Below are 24,347 nucleotides of genomic sequence, written 5' to 3'. Positions count from 1 at the left end.
TATGCAAATCTCCCCGGAACAGCCAATCAGAAGCTCTGCTCTGCTGCCCCCTGCTGGAAGCTTGACTTCCTTCGAACTCCTTGGGTCACTGATGCAGGTGCACCTTCAACTTACGCTGACTGCACTGCACGTATGCAAATCTCCCCGGAACAGCCAATCAGAAGCTCTGCTCTGCTGCCCCCTGCTGGATGCTTGACTTCCTTCGAACTCCTTGGGTCACTGATGCAGGTGCACCTTCAACTTACGCTGACTGCACTGCACGTATGCAAATCTCCCCGGAACAGCCAATCAGAAGCTCTGCTCTGCTGCCCCCTGCTGGAAGCTTGACTTCCTTCGAACTCCTTGGGTCACTGATGCAGGTGCACCTTCAACTTACGCTGACTGCACTGCACGTATGCAAATCTCCCCGGAACAGCCAATCAGAAGCTCTGCTCTGCTGCCCCCTGCTGGATGCTTGACTTCCTTCGAACTCCTTGGGTCACTGATGCAGGTGCACCTTCAACTTACGCTGACTGCACTGCACGTATGCAAATCTCCCCGGAACAGCCAATCAGAAGCTCTGCTCTGCTGCCCCCTGCTGGAAGCTTGACTTCCTTCGAACTCCTTGGGTCACTGATGCAGGTGCACCTTCAACTTACGCTGACTGCACTGCACGTATGCAAATCTCCCCGGAACAGCCAATCAGAAGCTCTGCTCTGCTGCCCCCTGCTGGAAGCTTGACTTCCTTCGAACTCCTTGGGTCACTGATGCAGGTGCACCTTCAACTTACGCTGACTGCACTGCACGTATGCAAATCTCCCCGGAACAGCCAATCAGAAGCTCTGCTCTGCTGCCCCCTGCTGGATGCTTGACTTCCTTCGAACTCCTTGGGTCACTGATGCAGGTGCACCTTCAACTTACGCTGACTGCACTGCACGTATGCAAATCTCCCCGGAACAGCCAATCAGAAGCTCTGCTCTGCTGCCCCCTGCTGGAAGCTTGACTTCCTTCGAACTCCTTGGGTCACTGATGCAGGTGCACCTTCAACTTACGCTGACTGCACTGCACGTATGCAAATCTCCCCGGAACAGCCAATCAGAAGCTCTGCTCTGCTGCCCCCTGCTGGATGCTTGACTTCCTTCGAACTCCTTGGGTCACTGATGCAGGTGCACCTTCAACTTACGCTGACTGCACTGCACGTATGCAAATCTCCCCGGAACAGCCAATCAGAAGCTCTGCTCTGCTGCCCCCTGCTGGAAGCTTGACTTCCTTCGAACTCCTTGGGTCACTGATGCAGGTGCACCTTCAACTTACGCTGACTGCACTGCACGTATGCAAATCTCCCCGGAACAGCCAATCAGAAGCTCTGCTCTGCTGCCCCCTGCTGGATGCTTGACTTCCTTCGAACTCCTTGGGTCACTGATGCAGGTGCACCTTCAACTTACGCTGACTGCACTGCACGTATGCAAATCTCCCCGGAACAGCCAATCAGAAGCTCTGCTCTGCTGCCCCCTGCTGGAAGCTTGACTTCCTTCGAACTCCTTGGGTCACTGATGCAGGTGCACCTTCAACTTACGCTGACTGCACTGCACGTATGCAAATCTCCCCGGAACAGCCAATCAGAAGCTCTGCTCTGCTGCCCCCTGCTGGAAGCTTGACTTCCTTCGAACTCCTTGGGTCACTGATGCAGGTGCACCTTCAACTTACGCTGACTGCACTGCACGTATGCAAATCTCCCCGGAACAGCCAATCAGAAGCTCTGCTCTGCTGCCCCCTGCTGGATGCTTGACTTCCTTCGAACTCCTTGGGTCACTGATGCAGGTGCACCTTCAACTTACGCTGACTGCACTGCACGTATGCAAATCTCCCCGGAACAGCCAATCAGAAGCTCTGCTCTGCTGCCCCCTGCTGGAAGCTTGACTTCCTTCGAACTCCTTGGGTCACTGATGCAGGTGCACCTTCAACTTACGCTGACTGCACTGCACGTATGCAAATCTCCCCGGAACAGCCACTCAGAAGCTCTGCTCTGCTGCCCCCTGCTGGATGCTTGACTTCCTTCGAACTCCTTGGGTCACTGATGCAGGTGCACCTTCAACTTACGCTGACTGCACTGCACGTATGCAAATCTCCCCGGAACAGCCAATCAGAAGCTCTGCTCTGCTGCCCCCTGCTGGAAGCTTGACTTCCTTCGAACTCCTTGGGTCACTGATGCAGGTGCACCTTCAACTTACGCTGACCGCACTGCACGTATGCAAATCTCCCCGGAACAGCCAATCAGAAGCTCTGCTCTGCTGCCCCCTGCTGGATGCTTGACTTCCTTCGAACTCCTTGGGTCACTGATGCAGGTGCACCTTCAACTTACGCTGACTGCACTGCACGTATGCAAATCTCCCCGGAACAGCCAATCAGAAGCTCTGCTCTCCTGCCCCCTGCTGGAAGCTTGACTTCCTTCGAACTCCTTGGGTCACTGATGCAGGTGCACCTTCAACTTACGCTGACTGCACTGCACGTATGCAAATCTCCCCGGAACAGCCAATCAGAAGCTCTGCTCTGCTGCCCCCTGCACAGCTACTTCAATGCAGCCCTTCGGTGGACCCACTTCTCCGATGTTTTCTGTACGATCTTTGATGGCCTGAAGGCAATATGTTTTAAGTTTCTCTTAACTTAAATACTTTTACTTAAATATATTTAGCGTACCTAATTCTTTTTTCTTCCTATAAATGGGCAAATCAGCGTGGCCAATTCATCTACCCTTCACATCCTTTTGGGTTGCAGGGGTGAGACCCACGCAGACACTGGGAGAATGTGCAAACTCCACATGGACAATGACCCTGGGCCGGGATCGAACCCGGGTCCACTGCACTGTGAGGCAGCAGTGCTAACCACTGCCCCGCCGTGCTGCCCTAATTTTCTCCTTGCAGACAGGCTCTGGCACCAACCAGAGCCCAGTATCAACATTCTTCATTACTGGTTGTCCATCCAACAGTGCAGTGAGATAGTATTGGTGTGCAGTACCAGCAAGACTAGCACATGCAGTTATAATTACTCCTCTGACTGTGAATAACTGTTTTGATCCCTTTTTATTTACAGCATGGATATTCCACCTTTTAAATGCTGTCTTGGTTTGTTCTTCTTTTTACTTGGAGCTTACACTTGCTTCCTGCAGGAACACTGTTCTTTTTTTTCCCCAGCTTCAACATACTGTACTGGCCTTATTTTGCCCGAATTGATGGCGCAGTAAGGCAATTGAATCTCGCAAGAGGCCTTTTGCGAGATTTGAGACCCATGAGGCGTTCCCCCCCAACAATACCCAAGCAGGGCACCCCTGGACTGTGTGCACAGAAAATGTCAGCTTGGCACCTTGGCAGTGCAAGGCTGGCACCCAGGTGGCACTGCCACAGTGCCAGGGCACCACCCTGCTCCAGGGCATGCAGCTGAGGGCCTCCGATTCTCTGGGAGACCCTCGCAAGTGCTGTTCTATCTGGTCCCCATTTGTGGGGATCAGTGCTGAACAGTGCTCGCCCGAGCTCTCTTGAGGCGAAGGGGATGAATCCTAAAGCCTCGGGTACCTCGGGAACATGCACTTTAGAGTGATGCTAGCTGTCTCGCTCTAATTTCCAGATTTGCCTAAAGGTGATCCCATCTGCAGTGGACAGGATTTACATCGTAACTGCACCCGAGAGCATGTTGGATCTCGCAAGGCTTTGCAAGTTGGGTAGATGCCGGAAGCGGCGAGCTGCTTTTGCAGCACAGAATCGTGCCCAATGTCGAATTGTGGTTGAATAGCGGTGTGGATCTCGCCCAAAAAGCCAGCGGGAAATATCTGCCAAACGCATCCAAAATGGCACTTAATTTTTTGGTTGAATTCCGTCCCATGTCGTACATCAATATTCAGCAGAATGCCCTGGCCTTGCAGATCAGTAACATGTATGAATCTCAAGACTCTTAGTTATCGATTCAGCAGCCGTTTTGTGTATTCAAGCAAATAAGCTCAATTGCTGAGCTTCCTTTGCAGCTAGCTCCATAGAACCAGCGAGTTCCACAGCCTTCTGCAGAGTAAGATTACTAATTAAGCAAACATTTCAGTATTGTTTCACTGCGTAGACCACAAAACCAACCTGTCCCAAATAGTGTACTTCAGCATGTCTCCGAACTCACAATATTTTGCAAGCCTTTGCAAGACTCCCCCTCTTCTGGTTTATTTTATGGAATCTAAAGGGCCCTGCAATCACCAAAGGTTTTGGTGCAAATTATCTCCTCGTACATCTTAATGCCTGGCTTCTCGGGTTGTCCTAAACTACAGCGGAGGTTGAACTTTTTTCCTCCCATCATGCGCAGGAAAGTGAGCATTGTAATATCTTCAGCCATTTTGTTTGCCTGCGCAAAATAGTCTAAACACTCCATATAGGAGCTGAATCACTCCACATTTTCATCAAAGAGTCCCACGATGCCGAAAACTCCCACCATTTTTCTACTAATGGAGTTTCCTGTATATACATTTTGCAACTGCGTTTTCAGCAGTTTCCTTGATTCCATCACACACAAGGCAACAAACCAAGCTTCAGCCTCTTATTTGTCACGGATAGCTGTAAGCCGGTGAAAATTTTTCCTTTATAACTTCTTTTTCCAACTTTTTTCGGTAAATAACTTTTTCCCAGGTGACTAGCTAGTGCAATTTTGTAGTCATCATTGCCAATTTTTATGTTGTATTCTTGAGGTGTGGTACAAGGGAGCATGGAGGTTAAAACAATGGAGCTTTATTTACAGTATGCAATCTCTGACATGGCTGTTCTCTCTCTCTCTTTCCCGTGCTAGAATTTATGATATAATTTCTAGTGAATACATTAGTACAAAAGAGCTTCACTAGAACTAATGTAAGTACATAACAAGTGTCCACTAGTTCTGGATTCACCTACCAAGAGAAAACATATTTTCTACATCCACCATGCCATGTCAAGACATTTCAGGATCTTATATACTTCAATCATGTCACCCCTCACTCTTCTAGACTCAGTGAAAAAGAGCCTAACCTGTCCAACCTATCCTCCTAAGACAACCCACTCATTCCAGGTATCAATCTAGTAAATCTTATCTGAACCTCCTCCTATGCATGTACATCCTTCCTTGAATAAGGAGACCAAAACAGTAAGTGTCGCCAATGCCATGTATAACTGAAGCATAGAATGTATAAGGGAGGCATGGCGGCACAGTGGTTAGCACTGCTGCGCCACAACGTCAGGTACCCGGGTTCGATTCCGACGTTCATTGATTGTGTGGAGTTTGCACGTTCTTCCCGTATCTACGTGGGATTCCTCTGGGGGTCCGGTTTCCTCCCACAGTCCAAAGCTGTGCAGTTTAGGTGGATTGGCCACGCTAAATTGCCCCTTAGTGTCCATAGATGTGCAGGTTAGGTGGGGTTGCGGGGACAAGATGGGGAAATGGGCCTAGGTAGAGTGCTCTTTCAGAAGGTCGCTGGGCTGAATCGCCTCCTGCTTCTAGGAATTCTATGTTCAATTACTCCTAATAAAGGATAGCATTCCATTAGCCTTCTTGATTATGTGCTCCAGGCTAGCTTTTTGAAACTCCTGCACAGGAATACCTAAATCCCTCTGCACCTCAATTCTGCAATTGGAGCTATGAACCTGTACTCCTAGATCTCTTTGTTCTGTAACTCTCCCCAACTCGCGACCATTTACTGAGTAGGTTCTACCTTGATTTGATCTACCAAAATGCATCACCTCGCATTTATCCAAATTGATCTCCAACTGCCATTCATCGGCCCACTGGCCCATATTTTGTGGGGTTGGTGCCTCTTTGATGTCCTTAACTTTATCTTTCCCGGGTGTAGGCCTTTATTATCGACTTGGTACCCTAGGTAGGTCACTTTGCCAGCCTGGAGCACACATTTTCTCGTTTGAGACGGACATCTGCATGAGAAAATTGTCCCAAAGTTTCCTCCTGTTTGCTAGGTGCTCTTTTTCTGTGGCTCCTATGATTAGTACATTGTCTTAAGTATACTGCTAGATTCTCGGCTTGGAAAAAATCAAGTTCGCCGTACGAGGATCACTATCGGGGTTAGCTTGGAGGTGGCAACCATTCATCGACGTCTTCGCGGGGAACTAATCGTCAGCGGGGGTGGGGGGGGTAGAATAGTGTAGAGTAGGGGGGAAGAATAGGCGGGTCTATCTGCGAGAGTGGTACTGTTATTTGCACTATGTTTTTTGTAATTGGTATCTGCACACTAATGTATATTGTTACTGTTTACAATGCCAAAAATACCTCAATAAAATTGTCTGTTTCAAAAAAAGAATATACTGCTAGATGCGCCCTTGGAGAATGTTTCCAATGAAACGTTGAAAAATGGCACATGCAGATTAGACTCCGAAGGGCAGACGTGTCTATTCATGCCAACTGGTGAAGCCCACTCTGAACTGCACAGGTCATATTATCCCAAGGCACTCTATATTTTTTTTTAAATAATTTTAAAATAGCAGCAGCAACCCCCCCCCCCCAACGCAACTTAACACAATATAAAGTTACAGAATAGACACTACAATAAGGAACACCCTCCCCCGGGTTGCTGCTGCTATTGACCAAGATACCTATCTTTGAGCCAGAAAGTCCAGAAAAGGCTGCCACCATTTATAGAACCCTTGTACTGATCCTCTCAGGGCAAATTTGACCCTCTCCAATTTTATAAATCCCGCCATGTCACTGATCCAGGTTTCCACACTTGGGGGCTTCGCATCTTTCCACTGCATCAAGATCCTCCGCCAGGCTACTAGGGACGCAAAGGCCAGAACACCGGCCTCTTTCGCCTCCTGCACTCCCGGCTCCGCCGTAACTCCAAAAATCGCGAGTCCCCAATCTGGTTTGACCCTGGATCCAACCACCCTCGACACCGTCCCCGCCACCCACTTCCAGAATTCTTCCAGTGCCGGGCATGCCCAGAACATATGGGCATGATTCGCTGGACTCCCCGAACACCTGGTGCACCTGTCCTCACCCCCAAAGAACCTACTCATCCGAGTCACAGACATATGGGCACGATGCAGCATCTTAAATTGGATGAGACTAAGCTTCGCACAGGAAGAGGAAGGGTTGACTCTCTCCAAGGCACTCTTAACAGCTTGAGTTTGGTCTCTACTTTGTAAGTAAAGCATATGGGACTGACCATTCCCTGATATATTTGGGTAGGGCATTGGAGTCCACATAAATCTTTGCCCTTGCTCTCTCTTTATTCTACCATGGCCTTCTTGGGTGTTTGCCAATGATTTTGTACAGTTCACCGGTTCCTAGTTTAAAAGTTTGTGGCCATACTCTGCCCAAGAGACTGGGTCCTGGTCCTCCTACTTCAATGAGCGGACGTCTGGCTATCTGCTGCCCATAGGTGACCAGTGTAATAGTGGTCCCTGTAATATTCAAAGGTTCCCTTGTATATTTGGCCAAACTGGCCGTAGTGTCTTGGAGGCCTTGGGGAAAGATGCCCGTCCAGAGACACCGGATAGTCTGTATCCTGTATGAGATTGCAACTGTCGTGTCCACCTCTCTTTCTAGGGAATGGTCATTGAACAAGAGTGTTATTTTTATCAGGGAAACCTTAGGGTTGATGAAGTTTCATCCTTTATGGGCTGGCAAAACTTGTAAAGCCCAGGCCTGATATGGCTTTGGTTTCCAGCCTGGGTGGGCATGCAGACTGCTTATTCTGGCAGCCTTGCCTGGGTCATATCCTTTGGCCACACTTAAAGCAGCCGTGCCGTTGATACCTGTAATCCTCCAGAGATGATTAGTACTTCAAGGTTTATCTGGCCGTCTTTTGAGATGCCAGAACATCCTGGCTGATTGTTGAGTTGGTGGTGGGTAAGGCAAGTGCTTTCCTCCTACTGTCCTTCATCTCTTGGATTTATTAGGCCTCTTTCTCTACATTCTCCAAGGATTGTGCCAATTCTACGGCCCTTTTCAGGTCTAGGGTGGGTTCTGTGCAGATTTTTTTTTTTTTGCATCGCGACATTATTGATCCCTCACACTAGCCAGTTGTGTAGCACCTATGTCAGGCATGGACCAAATTAACAGTATTCGGCGAGCTTCCTTAATCTAGGCAGAAATTCTGACATGGGTTCCCCAGGGGTCCTCCCAATTGTGTTGAATAGGTAATACTGGAGAATTACTGATATCTTTGGGCATAATGGTTCTTTTAGTAGATCCACAAGCTTGTTGAATGTTTTATGTCCGGGGCTGCAAGTTAAGCTCTTAATGCTAAACGTTGGGGCCCCACATGCTGGCAATAGGAATTAATTTATGTCTTATCGGCATGTAAGAATGCATTCAGCATATTGGGCCAGTGCTCCACATCCGCATCATAATGCTCCAAGCTTCCCAAACAAGGGCATTTCTGGGTTTTTCGTTTCACTTTGTTTCCTACCAGAATAGCTGTCGGGAAACGGCTGCTCCGAAATTGGAACGGCCAAATTGGCTTCTTTTAAACTGAAAATAAAGCCGCTACTGCGGCACATACAACAAACGCCCCAGCCCAGGACTATAGGGAACTTCCGGTCCATGTCTGGGAGCTACATTCAAAGGTCCCGCTAAAGAGCCACAGCTGGGCAAATCTCTACCCGCTCACCACGGGAACTCTTATTCTGCGAAGCCCATGGCAAGATCAGTCAGCGATTTTCACCCGTAGTCGTTGTGAAGGTTATTACACCTATCTCTATCTGCAAACTCCTTGGCCGGGATTCTCTGAAATCCTGGCCAAGTATTGATGCTGGCATAAACACCGGAGTGGTGCACGCTGCTCCGGCATCGATACGCGCCCCTGCACTGCCGGCGCGAGTTTGCGCATGCACATGGTGGCCGTCTCTGCGCTGGCGCATGCACGTGGTGGCCGTTTGCGCCAGCACAACACAACAAGGCAGAGCCCTACAGCGGCCCCACGCGGAAGGAGGTATGCCCCCTCCAGATGGCGGGCGGGCGCCAATCGGTAGACCTGGATCGCGGGCCTGGACGCCGTGGAGGCCTCCCACCCCCGGAGTGTCTGATTTCTTCCCCCCCCCCCCCAAAACCAGGATGGCCACCGCGGCCACGGTTCTGAGCTCCCGCCGGATAGTACTAGGTTGGAACCACGCTGGCGGGAATTCGGCCGGTAGGCCACGGAGAATTGCCGTGGGGGCCTCTTTCAGCGGCCCCTGACTAGCGCCGTGTCGACCGCGCAGGCGCCGATTCTCTGGTCGCCGTAGAATCGCATCCCAGCGGCGTGGCAGGAATTTCCCACATCAACGTCGAATCTCCGATCCAACGCGGGCTCGGAGAATTCCGGCCCTTATGTCTTCACAACATACTTTCCTACCTATTCATGCATCATCTGCAAGTTTAGCTACCTTGCGTTCGTTCCCCTCCTCTAAATCATTGAAATAAATTGTAAAAAGTTGAAGCCCCAGCACAGACTCCTGCAGCACTCCATTCATCACATCCTGCCAATCAGACAAAAGCTAAATTATGCATATTCTGTTTTCTGCCAGCCAGCCAGTCTTCTATCCAAGCTAATACGTTGACCCCTGAGCCATGAACTTTTATTTTCCTCAATAACCCTTGATGTGGCACCTTATCAAATGCCTTCTTGAAATCCAAATACAGTGCCTACAGGCTCTCCTATTTCCTCAGCACATGTTACTCCTTTAAAGAACTCTAATAAATTGACTAAACATGATGCCCTTTCACAAAACCACGTGGGCTGTTACCTTGAGTAAGTCCCCAGTTATAATCACTTTAATGATCGATTCTAACACTTTCTCCACAAGAGATGTCAAACTAACTGACCTATAAAATCATAGAATTTACAGTGCAGAAGAGGGCATTCAGCCCATTGAGTTTGCCCTAGTGTTCGAAAAGCACTCTACTTAAGCCCACACCTCCACCCTGTAACCCAGTAACCCCACCTAACCTTTTTGGACACAAAGGGAAATGTAGCATGGCCAATTCACCTAACCTGCACTTCTTTGGACTGTGGGAGGAAACCGGAGCACCTGGAGGAAACCCACGCAGACACTGGGAGAAAATGCAAACTCCTCAGTCACCCGAGGGAGGAACTGTTCCCTGGAGGCAACAGTGCTAACCACTGTGCCCCCGCCTCCCTTTTTGAATAGATGGAACCTTTCCGGACTCTCTGTAATTTTGGAAAATTAACACCAATGTATCTGCTACCGTAGCCACTTCTTTCAAGACCCTTGGAGACGTACATCTCGACCTGGATACTTGTCAGACTGCAGCTCCCTGAGTTTACTCTCCCTCCATCATTTACAGCTATTACTGTAATGTATTTTGTATCTCTATAGTGAAGACTAAGGAAAATATTTGTTCATTTCATCCATCGGTTTTCTTATCGATTATTAACTTGCCGGTTTAGCTCACTGGGCTAAATCGCTGGCTTTTAAAGCAGACCAAGCAGGCCAGCAGCACGGTTCGATTCTCGTACTAGCCTCCCCGGACAGGCGCCGGAATGTGGCGACTAGGGGCTTTTCACAGTAACTTCATTGAAGCCTACTCGTGACAATAAGCGATTTTCATTTCATTTCATTCTCACTTATCAGAGGACTACGCTCACTTTAATTTCTCTTCCATTTTTGGAAACCTGTTGAAACTTTCTATCCTTTTATATTTCTAGCTAGCTTCTCCTCATACTCTAATTTGTTTTTCCAAATTAACCTTTTAATCATTCTCTGGCATTTTTTATATTCTGATCAATCACCTGACTTGCCACTCATTTTTGTGCAGTTTTATGCTTTTCCTTAAGTTTGATGCTTTCCTTAACTTTGGTTAACCACAGATGGTGGGTCCTCCCTTTTTATAATTTTTTTAATTCTAGGAAAATACTTACTGAGTATTTTGAAATATCCCCATACTTGCCTCTCATTGTTTCTCTATTGATCTATATCCTGGCCGAGTACCCAGTTAACTCCGCTTTTGTTCCCACACAGTTGCCTTTACTTAAGTAAAAAATATTGCCTTAGACGTACTCTTCTCCCTTTCAAACTGGATGTAAAATTCATATTATCATAGATTATCATAGAATTTACAGTGCAGAAGGAGGCCATTCGGCCCATTGAGTCTGCACCGGCTCTTGGAAAGAGCACCCTACCCAAGGTCAACACCTCCACCTTATCCCCATAACCCAGTAACCCCACCCAACACTAAGGGCAATTTTTGGATACTAAGGGCAATTTAGCATGGCCAATCCACCTAACCTGCACATCTTTGGACCGTGGGAAGAAACCGGAGCACCCGGAGGAAACCCACGCACACACGGGGGGGATGTGCAGATTCCGCACAGACAGTGACCCAAGCCGGAATCGAACCTGGGACCCTGGAGTTGTAAAGCAATTGTGCTATCCACAAGGCTACCGTGCTGCATTATGGTGGCCTCTACCTAGGGGTATCCACTTGGGTCATAAATTAATCCAGTCACATTGCACCATACAGGTTTTTGGTTGGTACCAGAACATACTACTCTTAAGAAACTATTTCAAATATATTGTGAACTCCTCATACAGGCTATGATTGCCAATCTGATTTTTTTTCCAGTTTATTTATAGATAAAGTAACCCATGATTATTGTCGACCCATTATCACAAGCACCCAATGTTTCTTATTGCCTCCTTTATCCTACATTGTGGGTACTGTTAGCGGGCCTGTAGATGACTCTCACTAGTAACTTCTTTCCCCTACTCTTCCTCATCTCCACCCAAACCAATTCTACAAACGCAGTATAGCGTCCCCATTGTGCTTGAGTGAGAGCACAACACTGCCGGGAGAGGCCTGCCATGAGCTTCTCGGCAGCCATTATACCTCGCAGGACATGCCAAAATCCTGCGAGGTGTCAAAATCAGAATCCTTCCCAAAAGGGGTGTGACCAAACAGCATGTGTCTGTGGGCAGGCTTACCTGTGGCCTCCCGGGGCCCACCAGGGAGGCTGCAATTGGGTGCATTTCAGTACTGGTTCACACAAGCTCCAGGCATCAAAGGCCCCTGGTGGCCAGGGATAGTGCAGTGTGGCTCATAGCCGTCTCCTTACAATGCAGGCACCTTGGCACTGCCCAGCTGGCACCTTGACACTGCCACACTGGCACTTCCAAGCTGGCAGAAGCATTATGATCTGGAACTCTCTGCCTGAAAGAGTGATGGGAAAAGTGAATTGGATAATTGCTTTATGGGGAAAATTACAGGACTATGGAAGAAAAGCAGGTCGGACTAATTGATAGCTCTTTTTAAAGAATGGGAACAGGTCATCCTCTGTGTATCATTTTTGCTCCTGTACTGCCTCACTGTAATGTTAAGATTCTGCCCCCTTATTCTGGATTCTCCAACAAGAAGAAGTAGATTTTCTCTCTCCACCCTGCCTATTCCTTTTTAGCATTTCAATTAGATAAGACCTTAATCTTCTTTACTGAGGGTAATACATGTTTACTTTTTTCTTGCAATTGTGCCCCCATAATTTAATCCTTTTAGTCGGGTATATTTCTGGTGAATTTGTGCTTCATTCCCTCTGAGACCAATACTTTTTCTCACGCTTTAGTGCTCAGAATGGAATGCAGTGCTCCTAATTGGGGCCTATTGTGAGAAATTTGTAGCGGGAAATTCATCTCTAGTTATTCAACTCCAGCGTTCTTCACTCCCTAGCGTTCTTCACTCCCCAACTGACCAGGCGACACTTGGCGTTCTAGTTTAAGTTCAAAACTTATTCAAGATGTATAGCAGGGAGGCTAAGCTGCCGTTAGATGGATTGCCGGCTCCTCAAGCACAGAAAATACAGGTCAATTATACTTTTCTCTGTTATTTTAAGTAATCTATGTCCATTCACAACTAACAATGAGGATTACATAATGCAAGGGCGGCACGGTGGTGCAGTGCTTGGCACTGCTGCCTTATAGCGCTGAGGAACCAGGTTCGATCCTAGCCCCAAGTCCCTGTCTGTGTGGAGTTTGCACATTTTCCCTATGTCTGCATGGGTGTCACCCCCACAACCCAAAAAGATGCACAGGGTAGATGAATTGGCCACGCTAAATTGTCCCTTAATTGGTTTAAAGAAAAGAATTGGATACTCTCAATTATTGTTAAAAATGATTGCATAATGGATTATATGAGCATAATTACCAATCATAATCAAAGCACATACATAGTATTACAAGATCGGCAAGCATACAGGTGTCTGTACTTGTCTATTAACTGCTAGACATACATTGGATTAGAAATCTGCATTATCGTGATGTCCCTTACTCCCATCTATTGTCCTGTGTTTGTAAGGTACACAGCTGCATGATCAATTGATTTTTTGGTATGCAAGCTGTGTGACTATATTCTTGCTATAATTTTAAGAGGCTCTTGAGTCTTATCTGTTGTTGTGGCAACAGGCTTCTGCTGCTAGCTTATTCTGCGTGTGGGAATTCAAACTTCACAATTATGGCAAGCAGCAGCCCATGTGAGCGCTTAAGTTTGATTTTAAAGCCTGTATAGGTTTTATACATAAACTGGTGTGTTGTGTATGATTTGATTTATTAACTTTTTCAGGGCTCAACAAGAGCCATCGTAACATAACTCCCACCCCTTTGTATTTTCAGCTCTTGAGATAAAGATCAACATTCCATTTTCTTTGTTTTTAATTGCCTGTCCACTAACTTATTTAGATGGCGAGATCGCAGAGAAGGTATAGAGATCTGGGTGTCCTGGTACATGAAACACAAAAAGCTTGTATCCAGGTATAGCAAGCATTAGGAAGCCAAATGGAATGTTGTCATTTATTGTAAAGGGAATGGAATATCAAAGTAGGGATGTTTTGCTGCAGTTGTATAAGATGTCTGTGAGACCACATCTGGAGTACAGTGCACTATTTTGGTCTCCTTATTTAGAAAAGGGATATAAATGTGTTAGTAGCAAATTGGAGGAGGTTCACTCGACTGTAGGGATCAAGGGTTATCTTATGAGGAAAGATTGCACAGGCTGGGCCTCTACCCACTGGAGTTTAGAAGAATAAGAGGTCATCTTATTGAGACGTATAAGATCCTGAGTGGACTTGATGGGATGGATGCTGAAAGGATGTTTCACCTTGTGGAAAAAACGAGAACTAGGGACACAGCGGTCTCCCATTTAAGACAGATGAGAATTTTTTTTTCTATGGGGCTGTGTGTCTTTGGAACTCTCTTCCCCAGAGAGTGCTGAAGGCAGAGTCATTGAATAGTTTATTAATGCAGAATTAGATTTTTGGGGTGGCATGGTGGCACAGTGGTTAGCACTGTTGCCTCACGGTGCTGAGGACCCGGGTTCGATCCCGGCCCTGAGTAACTAACTGTGTGGAGTTAGCACATTCTCCCTGTGTCTGTGTGGGTCTCGCCCCCATAACACAAATATGTGCAGAGTAGGTGAATTGGCCATGCTAAATTGCCCTTAATTGGGGGAAAAAAATAACATTTTTAAAAAGTAGATAGATTCTTGACTAACGAGGGAATCAAAGGTTATTGGGTGTTGGCAGAAATGTGGACTTGAGGCCACAATCTGATGAGTCCTGATTCAGTTGAATGGTGGAACAGGCTCAAGGGGACAATTGGCCTACTCTTCCTAATTTGTACGTTTCGAGACTTCTGTATTTGGCCACTAAATCTAATTGTGTTGTTGAGTCCAAAGTCTTGATCATTAATGTAAATTATGAACAACTTGTGGGACACCGCTAGCTGCCTTCTTCTATTCAGAATAACTATGCTTTATTCTCTACTTTCTGCCTTGTTATGAGCTATCTAATCATTCTGACACATGTTCCCTAAAAGGTCTACTTATTATTAGTCCATTATATGGTGCCTTATCAAAAGCTTTCTGGACATTGTGTCTATTACATTATCCTTTTTTATTCTCTCCATTACCTCTTTAACAAAAATTAATTAAGTTTGTCAGGTGGATGTACCTTTTAAGAAATGGGTGTTTATCAAATAGCTGTAGTGATGTCAGTGTGTGGGTGGAGCTGGGCTGTCTGTCTGGCTTTTACTTTCATTTTGAGCTGGCAGCTGCAGTGTGTTTAGTTTCGTTTTCAGAGTTGGAGATCTGCATTCACAGCAAGAAGATGTTATGATCTCTCTCTGCAATCTAAAGAATGTCTCCAAATCACTTGATTTCAAAGTAATACCTGTTTCTGCAGAGAATTTAAACCTGCTGTCTTTATTTAAAAAGGTTTAACTTATGGATGTTGTTTGGAAAGATATTAAGGGTTATCTATAAGAGTACTGTATCTTTGGGGGGGGTTGTCAGGGTTGTTAGTTGATAAACACTGTGTGTTTATAAAATGTTAACTGGATTCATAGAAGAAACATTGTTTTTGTTTAAAAATACTTTTAGTTCTCTGTTGCATCACACCTGTAAAGTGGGCCCTTGTGCTCCCCATCTGTTAAAAGTTGTGGGTCAGGTGAACTCCATGGTATACTTTGATGTTCTCTCAACCCTGGTCCATAATAAGTTGATTAAACATCTATTCCAGTGTGGGAAAATTTGCTTATCTCACTAATCCTACTTTATTCACTTTTCCTGCCTCCTTTGCTTAGATACTTTCCGCAGGCATTGCTTACCACGCTCACGGTTCCACCATGATAATAGCCAAGCCTGATCCTGTCCTAGCTCGGCTTCCTAGTGTGCACACAGCTCACTGGGTGGTTTTATGCCCTCCCAAATCATCATACCAAGGCCACTTCTGGCATTAATTGTAGCACCGGAAATGCTTTTTCTAAGATTAGAAAAATCAGTGTAGCCTGGGAATTGGTTTTGAACCTGCTGTCAGGAGAGTGAGAGTGCTTTGAGTACTTGCTGAGGGAAAACTAGAAGAAAAGAAACACCAAGCAGTCCTTCCCATAGGAACTGGGGAGGATTTGAGCATAATTGCTCAGACAAAGTTATAGCTTCTCAACAGCTTTATCCATTTCATTTGATTGTCTCCAATAGAACATCAGTCGCCTTATATCATCGCAGTGCTGCCAAGATATGTGGAGATACGTACCTTTGAGCCACGCCTGCTGGTACAGAGTGTGGAGCTGCAAAGGCCACGGTTTATCACATCAGGAGGGTAAGTGAACATGCCTTTTTTTTAACTGCATGTGCCTTCCATTGCCTTGCAAGAACACAAAAAAAGACCATTGACTGAATCTTTCCACAACGTTGCTTTGTTCATCTGGGAACTAAAGCATTTTGCAGCCTGAAGATCGAAGTGCCATGTGGCACTGCGATTGGAGTGCCTAGTGACAAAGTACTAAAGCAAGTATTGTACTTATCATTCACTAAGGTTTTGTTCTATGTGGCTAATTTATTCAATGTGTGGTACCTTTATAGCTGCAGCAATTAATATGGCAGAAGAACTGCGTGTACCTTCCAGGCTCCTCCGCACCCGTGCATGTACCCTGCTGGTGGAAATATTCGTTGTACTCTGTGTTACCATTGGATGCAGGCTGCATGTTTTTGCAGTTGAAATAGTTAAATATTTACAGCAGATGGCACACTTTTTTATATGACCTTGATATCTTTCCTGGTGTGGAGCCCAAAATTGTGCACAGCACTCAAACTGAAAATTTATTCAAGTTTTAGAAGGGCTCCTAATCCTTTGTGATTATAATCTAGAATTTCATGAACTTTTTTACAGTTTAATGAACCTAGAATCTGCTTTCACTGTCCTGTGAACCTGTACCAAATCTTTGTGCACTTATAAGCTTATTTCCATTATTATTTTTTAACCAAAGTATATCACCTGAATTCAATTCTGTAAATGAGCACATGTATACACCCATCGGTTTCTCCCTGGTTTTCTGCTTATAACGCCATTCTGTTTCACCACACACAAGATCATCTCCAAGTGCCCTTTCACTTCAGCACCTTCACTCTCGTGTTATTTTCTGTAATCCTTTCCACTCAGTCATAAGATCTGTGTTGTCTTAACAATAAGAGAAACACTGATGTGAAAGTCTGTGACTTCATTGTGATGAAGAACGTACAGTGTAATGGTAATGAGCAGATACGCATTAGAAGCATGCAAGTAGCAAGCTGCTTCTGATCTTCTATCTTTCTAAGAAGACAGCTGATTTTCTTATAGAAATATTTTAATTTAATAACCAAACAAAGTTGCACTTGCTGTAATTTGTGATTAAACCACCCAGCTGGGCAGTTATAAAGAATAATAAGATATAAATTGATCTTTTTCCTTCTCTTTCTCTCTCTCACTGGGCACCAACTTCACTTCCCAGGCCTAATATTGTTTACGTAGCCAGCAATCACTTTGTATGGCGACTGGTACCTGTTTCAATTGCAACTCAGATCAGACAGCTTCTTCAAGACAAGCAGTTTGAATTGGCATTACAACTTGCTGTAAGTACTTGCAAGATATATCTTTCGTTATTTTACATGTTTCTAAGTTAACTCTAAAAGCTCTAGCTATATGCAAGGTCCATACTCCACTTGCCTCTCTTGAGCTGGGAAAGTGAGATGACCTTGACTGTCGTATGACCGTTGACTGCAGTTTTATATGTAATGCATCAAATGATCATCATAGAATTTACAGTGCAGAAGGAGGCCATTCGGCCCATCGAGTCTGCACTGGCTCCTGGAAAGAGCACCCTACCCAAGGTCAACACCTCCACCCTATCCCCATAACCCAGTAACCCCACCCAACACTAAGGGCAATTTTGGACACTAGGGGCAATTTAGTATGGCCAATCCACCTAACCTGCACATCTTTGGACTGTGGGAGGAAACCGGAGTACCCGAAGGAAACCCACACAGACACGGGGAGGATGTGCAGACTTCGCACAGATAGTGACCCAAGCCGGAATCGAACCTGGGACCCTGGAGCTGTGAAGCAATTGTGCTAACCACTATGCTACTGTGCTGCCCCTCATTGTATCATTGGGTTAAAAAGTAATTTGTTCCTGGTGTTGAAAGATGCAAAATATATGCTAAACTGTAATTGTGTTCGATTGTCTTTGGCTGTAATTATTTTTATTTCATTTTAAGAAGTGAAATAATGCACATTCCAGGAGGACATAGCCCAGCAGGTGGCACGTTTTTGAGAAAAGAAATTGAGCAAGTTTTGTTTTAATTGAGTGAAAGAACTGAAGTCTAAGGATGCAAATAACCGGGTGTTTAATATTGTTACGATCCCTGTAAAACCAGATGTCTTTTTTGTTTATACATACAAATTTCCAGTTAATAGATTGGATAACACAATGGCATGTAACTTCCTTGGAATGGCAATCGTTTGGGTCTGGGTTGAGAAGTGTTGGGAGGGGCGGGGGAATGCTGTTGGGTCCTGTGTGGAGGGGTGGGTATTGTTTGGGTCAGGCTTGCCATTCAGGTTGGTGGGGGAGGCACGTGGTTAAGTTGAGGGGTTGCGGGAGGGGGATCCCATGCAGGTGGGTGTTGGAGAATACCAGATGGGGTGTTCCCTAAGTGTCGGTTTTTGGGGAATGTTCCGTGTGAGACTCCATTTGGGTGCTTAAAATAGTTACTCCAAGTTAGTTTTGTTCCTTCCAAATAGAAACTAAGGGTTAAACTGATAGAACCATTCAAACTTAGCAATTTAAATCTCTTTGTTTAGATTTAGATTTATTGTCATGTGTACCAAGGTGTAGTGAAAAGTATTGATCTGCGTAAAGTACAGGTAGATAATTAGATACATGTAAAACATAGTAAGAAGTCTTCCAACACTAGCTGTGCTCCGAAAGCTTATGATTCGAAACAAACCTGTTGGACTTTAACCTGGTGTTGAAGACTTCTTACTGTGCCCACCCCAGTCCAACGCCGGCTTCTCCACGTCATGTAAAACATAGGACATACAATAAGTATACAATGTAAATACATAGACATCGGGTGAAGCATACGGGTGCTACAACAGTAGAGAAGATACGTTGTGAGATCAGTTCAGTCCATACAGGAGTTTCCATTCAGCGGAGAAGAAGCTGTTTTGAAACTGTTAGTGCATGTTCTCAGACTTTTGTATCTTCTGCCCGAAGGAAGAGGTTGGTAGAGAGAATAACCTGGGTGGGAGGGATCTTTGAATATGGTGCCCGCTTTCCCAAGGCAGTAGGAGGTGTAGACCGAGTTAGAGGATGAGAGGCAGGTTTGCATGATGGACTGGGCTGTGTCCACGACTCTAGTTTCTCACGATCTTGGGCCAAGCAGTTGCCATATGAAGCTGTGATGCAGCCAGATAGGATGCTTTCCATTGTGCATCTGTAAAAATTGCTAAGAGTCAATGTGGGCATGCCAAATTTTCTGAGGAAATATAGGCGCTGTTGTGCTTTTGTGGTTGTAGCGTTGACATGGGTGGATCAGGACAGATTGTTGGTGATGTGTACACCCAGGAATTTTAAACTGTCAACCATCTCCAGCTCGGCACTTTGCTTCCTGAGGTCGGTAACCAGCTCCTTAGTTTTGCTGACATTGAGGGAGATATTGTTGTCATTGCACTATGCCACAAGGTTCTCTGTCTCCTTCCTGTAATCTGACTCATCGTTGGTTGAGATCTGACCCACTACGGTCATGTCATCAGCAAGCTTGTAGATGGAGTTTGAGCCAAATTTTTCTACACAGTCAGGAAGTAGAGGATCCAGTTGCAGTTGTTGGCTTGTTCCCGCCCCAGCGCAAATGTCATGGGAAATTAGGCCGTCTGGACTTTTGATGCATGAGAATTTCAAAAGGGATTCCCCAGTGCATCTTTGGTTTACCCCCCAAATGCTTCAGACTGTGTCTACTGCAAAATTTTAATACTGAGCTTTCGCTGTAATTATCTCTACGTTCCTCACCTCTCCAGGTAAAGTCACTGGAGCTTGTTTTCCCATTCCAAAAATTTTATTTTAGCCACCCTTTGTAAACTAACTCAAGTGACCTCTCCCACACCCAGGAAACTCTTTGCAACTGACAGCCATTTCCGAAATCACTCCCTATTTAACTTGTAACACCTGAAAGAAAGAACCAGCTCGACACAGTCACTCTTTAAGTTCAATAACCCACGCCAAGCAAGGAATTATTCTTTTAAATCCTGGTCAAGAGCCCCCAATTTTATTAGAATCCCGGACAGACCCCAACAGTTTCGAGAATACCCCAATATTTAATTTAATTTAATTTCTAAGACTGTGAGGAAAGGATACTTTGCTCCAGGAGTGATTTCAAGCACAAATAGGGATGTGGTATATTAAAACAAACTTTATTACTAACTTTTAACATCAGGAAGACAATAGCTTTCAATTTACAAGTTAAACAATGCTTAATAATACAAGGAAACTATTCTAACTGCTATCTTTATCTCCGCTCAAACAAAACCCATCACTGGTCCAAATTCAGTTTTAAATGTTGTTGGCAGACTCTGGAATACTTGCTATAAAGAGATGTCTTGGATAAGAGAGAGATTGTCCAGGAAACCGCTTGCAGATTCTTGCCTATCTCAAACTACTGTTTAAACTGCCAGCCTTTTCACAAACCTGTTCTGTTCGCAGGCAACACAATTTTGAACTAAACTACCAAGAGAGCAGCTACTACACAAACAGATCAAAACTGAACTCAAACCCCAGAAATTGCTTCAGCCCCTCACTCCTCCTATTAACTACATCATCTTACCAAAACTAAACAAATGGGCGTGGCGATAAAGCCACTGTATTGTCCACAATTTTAAATCCTGGTCAGTGAGGACGTGATCCAGATCAGCATATTTAAATGAGTTATTAGGCTCATTTAAATACCCAAAGGTGCATTCACCTGGCACCCGGGCGTCAACAGTCATACCTGTGAGGCTTCAACCAGGTGCCATTTAGCACTGGTTTTCACGAATATGGACCAGGCATGATGGCACCTCTGAAGGAGACTCACAGGGCAGGGTAGTCACCTAGCACTGCCAGCCTGCCTGGTTGGCACTGCCAGTCTGCCTGATTGGCATTGCCAGGGTGGCCGGTTTGTACTGCCATGGGTTGGGGCCTGGGGGGGGCCTTGTCCATGAGAGGGGGTTTCCAGGGAAACAGGTGAGGTGGGGTGCAGAGATCGGGGTAGCATATCAAAATGGCGCCACGATCTGTGAGGAGCCAATTTCGCCAGTACTGGAAATCTGCTAAAGTGTGGCACTGGCAAATTGCCAGTGAATAGCCATGGTGAATCTCAGTGCTGCAGCCGCCAAGAATAACCTTGTCAAACGTGCCTGAAAGCGGTCTTTGGGCATGATTCAATGGACATAAATCAATGTCTCTAATTATCTACTCTCTGGGGAACCCTCTTAATATAAACAAATTTAATTCACCCAACTTTGGTGAACAATATCCCTGGTTGGAATGAATTATGATTCTTTACGATGCTTTAATTGCACCTCTGTCTCCAAAACGTGTCTGCTGCCTTTCAAAACAGGATTTTTTAAAACATGGCCGCAGCAGTCACATACAATCCCAGACTTTTAACCTGAAATTCCTACATTAATCACACTTTTCAAAAGAAATGATTGTTGCCAATATCACAGTAAATAGGAGGATTGAAAAATATTTGATTGGATAAAAAACGAGAAAACAGTGACGCAAGATGATGGCAGCAGTCTGGACTGATTGCATTCTAGAATGTCGAGGGAAGTAGTATGGAAATAGCCACGGCTTTTGCTTTTCAATCGTCCTTGGATATGAAGGTATGCAGTGGTGACAGATGGGTTGCAAATGTTACATCCATGTTCATAAAAGGCAAGAAGTTTAAACCTGGTAACTAAGGCCTCTCGGCCTAATGTCAATGGTAAGAAACCTGGAGATAATAATCTGAAGCGCAATTCTTTGCCATTTGAAAAAGTATGGACCAATAAGTAATGAATAGTAAGGATTTGTTCAAGCCCTAATGTCAATGGTGAGAAACCTGGAGACCATAATCTGGAGCACTATTTGGCATTTGAAAAATTATGGGCCAATAAGTAATGAATAGTAAGGATTTGTTCAAGCCCTAATGTCAATGGTGAGAAACCTGGAGACCATAATCTGGAGCACTATTTGGCATTTGAAAAATTATGGGCCAATAAGTAATGAATAGTAAGGATTTGTTCAAGCCCTAATGTCAATGGTGAGAAACCTGGAGACCATAATCTGGAGCACTATTTGGCATTTGAAAAATTATGGGCCAATAAGTGATGAACAGTAAGGATTTGTTCAAGGCAAATCCTGTCTCGCAAATGTGATCGGGTTCTTCAATGAAATAAGAGTGGATTGATAAAAGTAGTGCAATTGATGTGTATATTGACTTCCAAATGATGTTTCAAAAGTGCCATGTTACATACATAAAATTGAAATCCATTAGTTTAAAGGGGTACTGCATAATCACTATAAAATTGTCCAACGAGCAGAAAGCAAATAGTGGTGAATTGAATGGTTGATATTCAAACTCTCTTCATCCCTGGGAATGGCCAGGTCATCCGTGGGTGAGACTGTGTACACATTTTGCAGGGCGTTTCATGGGGTCCATGTTCATCATTATCGTGGACACCAACTCGAAACGGCTTAACATTTACAAAATGGTCGTGACAATGTCATGGACCGCTGTCGAGAGCGAGGCGCTCGTTCAGTACCCGTGGGATCTCTGAAGTCTTGATGATGGACAACGGGATGCCATTCACGAGCAAGGTGTTTGCCACATTCACTAAATGGAATGGCATCTGGCACATCAGAAGTGTCCCAAACCATCCTTCATCTAGCGGCCTGGCAGAAACGGTGGTCCAGATGTTCAAAAGCCCATAAATAAGCAGACCACAGGCTCCATATATATATAACGGGCATGATTTCTTTTGAACAACCAGATGACGCACAATGTAAATGATGACGGGTAGCACCAGCAGAACTGCTGATGGGCCATAAGCTAAGGACTTGGTTAAGCCTGACTTTCCCGAACCTAGGCAGGAAAGGGGAGATGCAGGAAGCACAGAAGTGGCACCATGACCATTGGACGCTGGGGGGGAGGTTCAGTCGGGGGTTGGGGGTGGGGATGGGGGGAAGACACTAATGCGTGCAACTTTGGAGATGGGATACTTTGGCTCCTTGAAATCATGCTTGAGAAATGGGCCCGGTCTCCTGTGAAGTTAAGATCCAAGGGAAGTCCGATTGAAAACATCAAGAAGTGGCGTCCCGCGCCACAAAACACCCAACCAACTACATTGATGCCTCTATCATGAAATGAAAAATGAAAATCGCTTATTATCACGAGTAGGCTTCAATGAAGTTACTGTGAAAAGCCCCTAGTCGCCACTTCCGGCGCCTGTCCGGGGAGGCTGGTATGGGAATCGAACTGGCTTTAAAAGCCAGCGATTTAGCCCAGTGAGCAAAACCAGCCCCAACATGCCAAGAACTACCCCCCAGCCAGGGGACCCGACCAGACCAGTAGGAGCAAATTAATTCAGCTCGGGTATGGATTCTCAGACAGACAATGTTGTGTCCAGGCAGAGGTTCCGGCAAAAGCCCTCTGGTGGTTGGCCAGAAAAAGGCGGTCGACAAACAAGTATACTCCGCCCAACCCAGAACCGCCACAGGCAGAAGCTCATTCTCTGAGAATGCTGCGCAGGCGGCCTGACCTGATGACAGCAGAGAGGAATCTTTGGACTTCATAACCGTCATAACCTCCATGAGTGCTATGGGGAAACCACTATCGAGCTCCCCATGGGACCCGTGGAGGACAAGCTTCCCAGGTAGAGAGCGGAGGCCACCTACATGGGACTCGTTCGAGCTGAATATTAAAGTCAGCCCAACCCAGGACCGGCATGTTGGTTGTCCCAACAGGTTCTTGATTGTGGATAGTTACCGTCTCGGGCAGTTTATTGTAAATAGTAAAATAATTAGTGCCCTTGATCGTTAAACATGTATGTTGCAATAAAATCAACTTTCATTCTTTTAAACTCCGATGTGTATAGGTCCAACCTGTCAACTTAAGATAAGCCAGGAATGAGCAGAGTAAACCTTCTCTTAGCTGCTTCTAATGTGATATTTTTTCAAATTACTAAACCAAAACTGTACACTGTATTCCAGATGTGATCTCACCAGGACCCTGTAAAGATGCAGTAAAACGTATTTTTATTCCATTCCCAGGCATAAATTCCAACCTTCCATTTGCTTTCCTAAGGGAGGGGAGCCACCAAACGAGCGGGGGTGAACAGGGGTAAGGGTCGTTGGGTCGGGGTGTCCAAGTACTGACTGCTATTGTCTGCAAGGTAGCCATCTTGCTGCGCACCCCACTGACCGTCCACAGTAGCCAGCCTGTGGTCGTGCAGTGACACCAGCCGTATGGGTCCCACCACTCGCCTGTGGGGCAGCAGGCAGCCCACCCAAGGTGTCGGATGCGGACTGTGGAACATACCGCTG

The 24,347-nt window shown here is 45.7% G+C and overlaps 1 protein-coding gene across 1 annotated transcript in view; it reads left to right on the top strand.

Moving 5' to 3' along the window:
* vps39 (VPS39 subunit of HOPS complex) overlaps nt 1-24,347 on the top strand; it is a 174,437-nt gene that overhangs the window by 54,935 nt on the left and 95,155 nt on the right. Inside the window, exons 9-10 of the mRNA XM_038783024.1 lie at nt 15,949-16,069; nt 17,238-17,358. Coding sequence (XP_038638952.1) covers nt 15,949-16,069; nt 17,238-17,358 — 242 coding nt within the window. The remainder of the gene's footprint in view (nt 1-15,948; nt 16,070-17,237; nt 17,359-24,347) is intronic.

Source organism: Scyliorhinus canicula, chromosome 2 (assembly GCF_902713615.1).
Source record: "Scyliorhinus canicula chromosome 2, sScyCan1.1, whole genome shotgun sequence".
Classification (NCBI taxonomy): Eukaryota; Metazoa; Chordata; class Chondrichthyes; order Carcharhiniformes; family Scyliorhinidae; genus Scyliorhinus; species Scyliorhinus canicula.
Note: the sequence above shows the minus strand (reverse complement) of the source record. Positions and strands in the feature narration are given on the sequence as shown.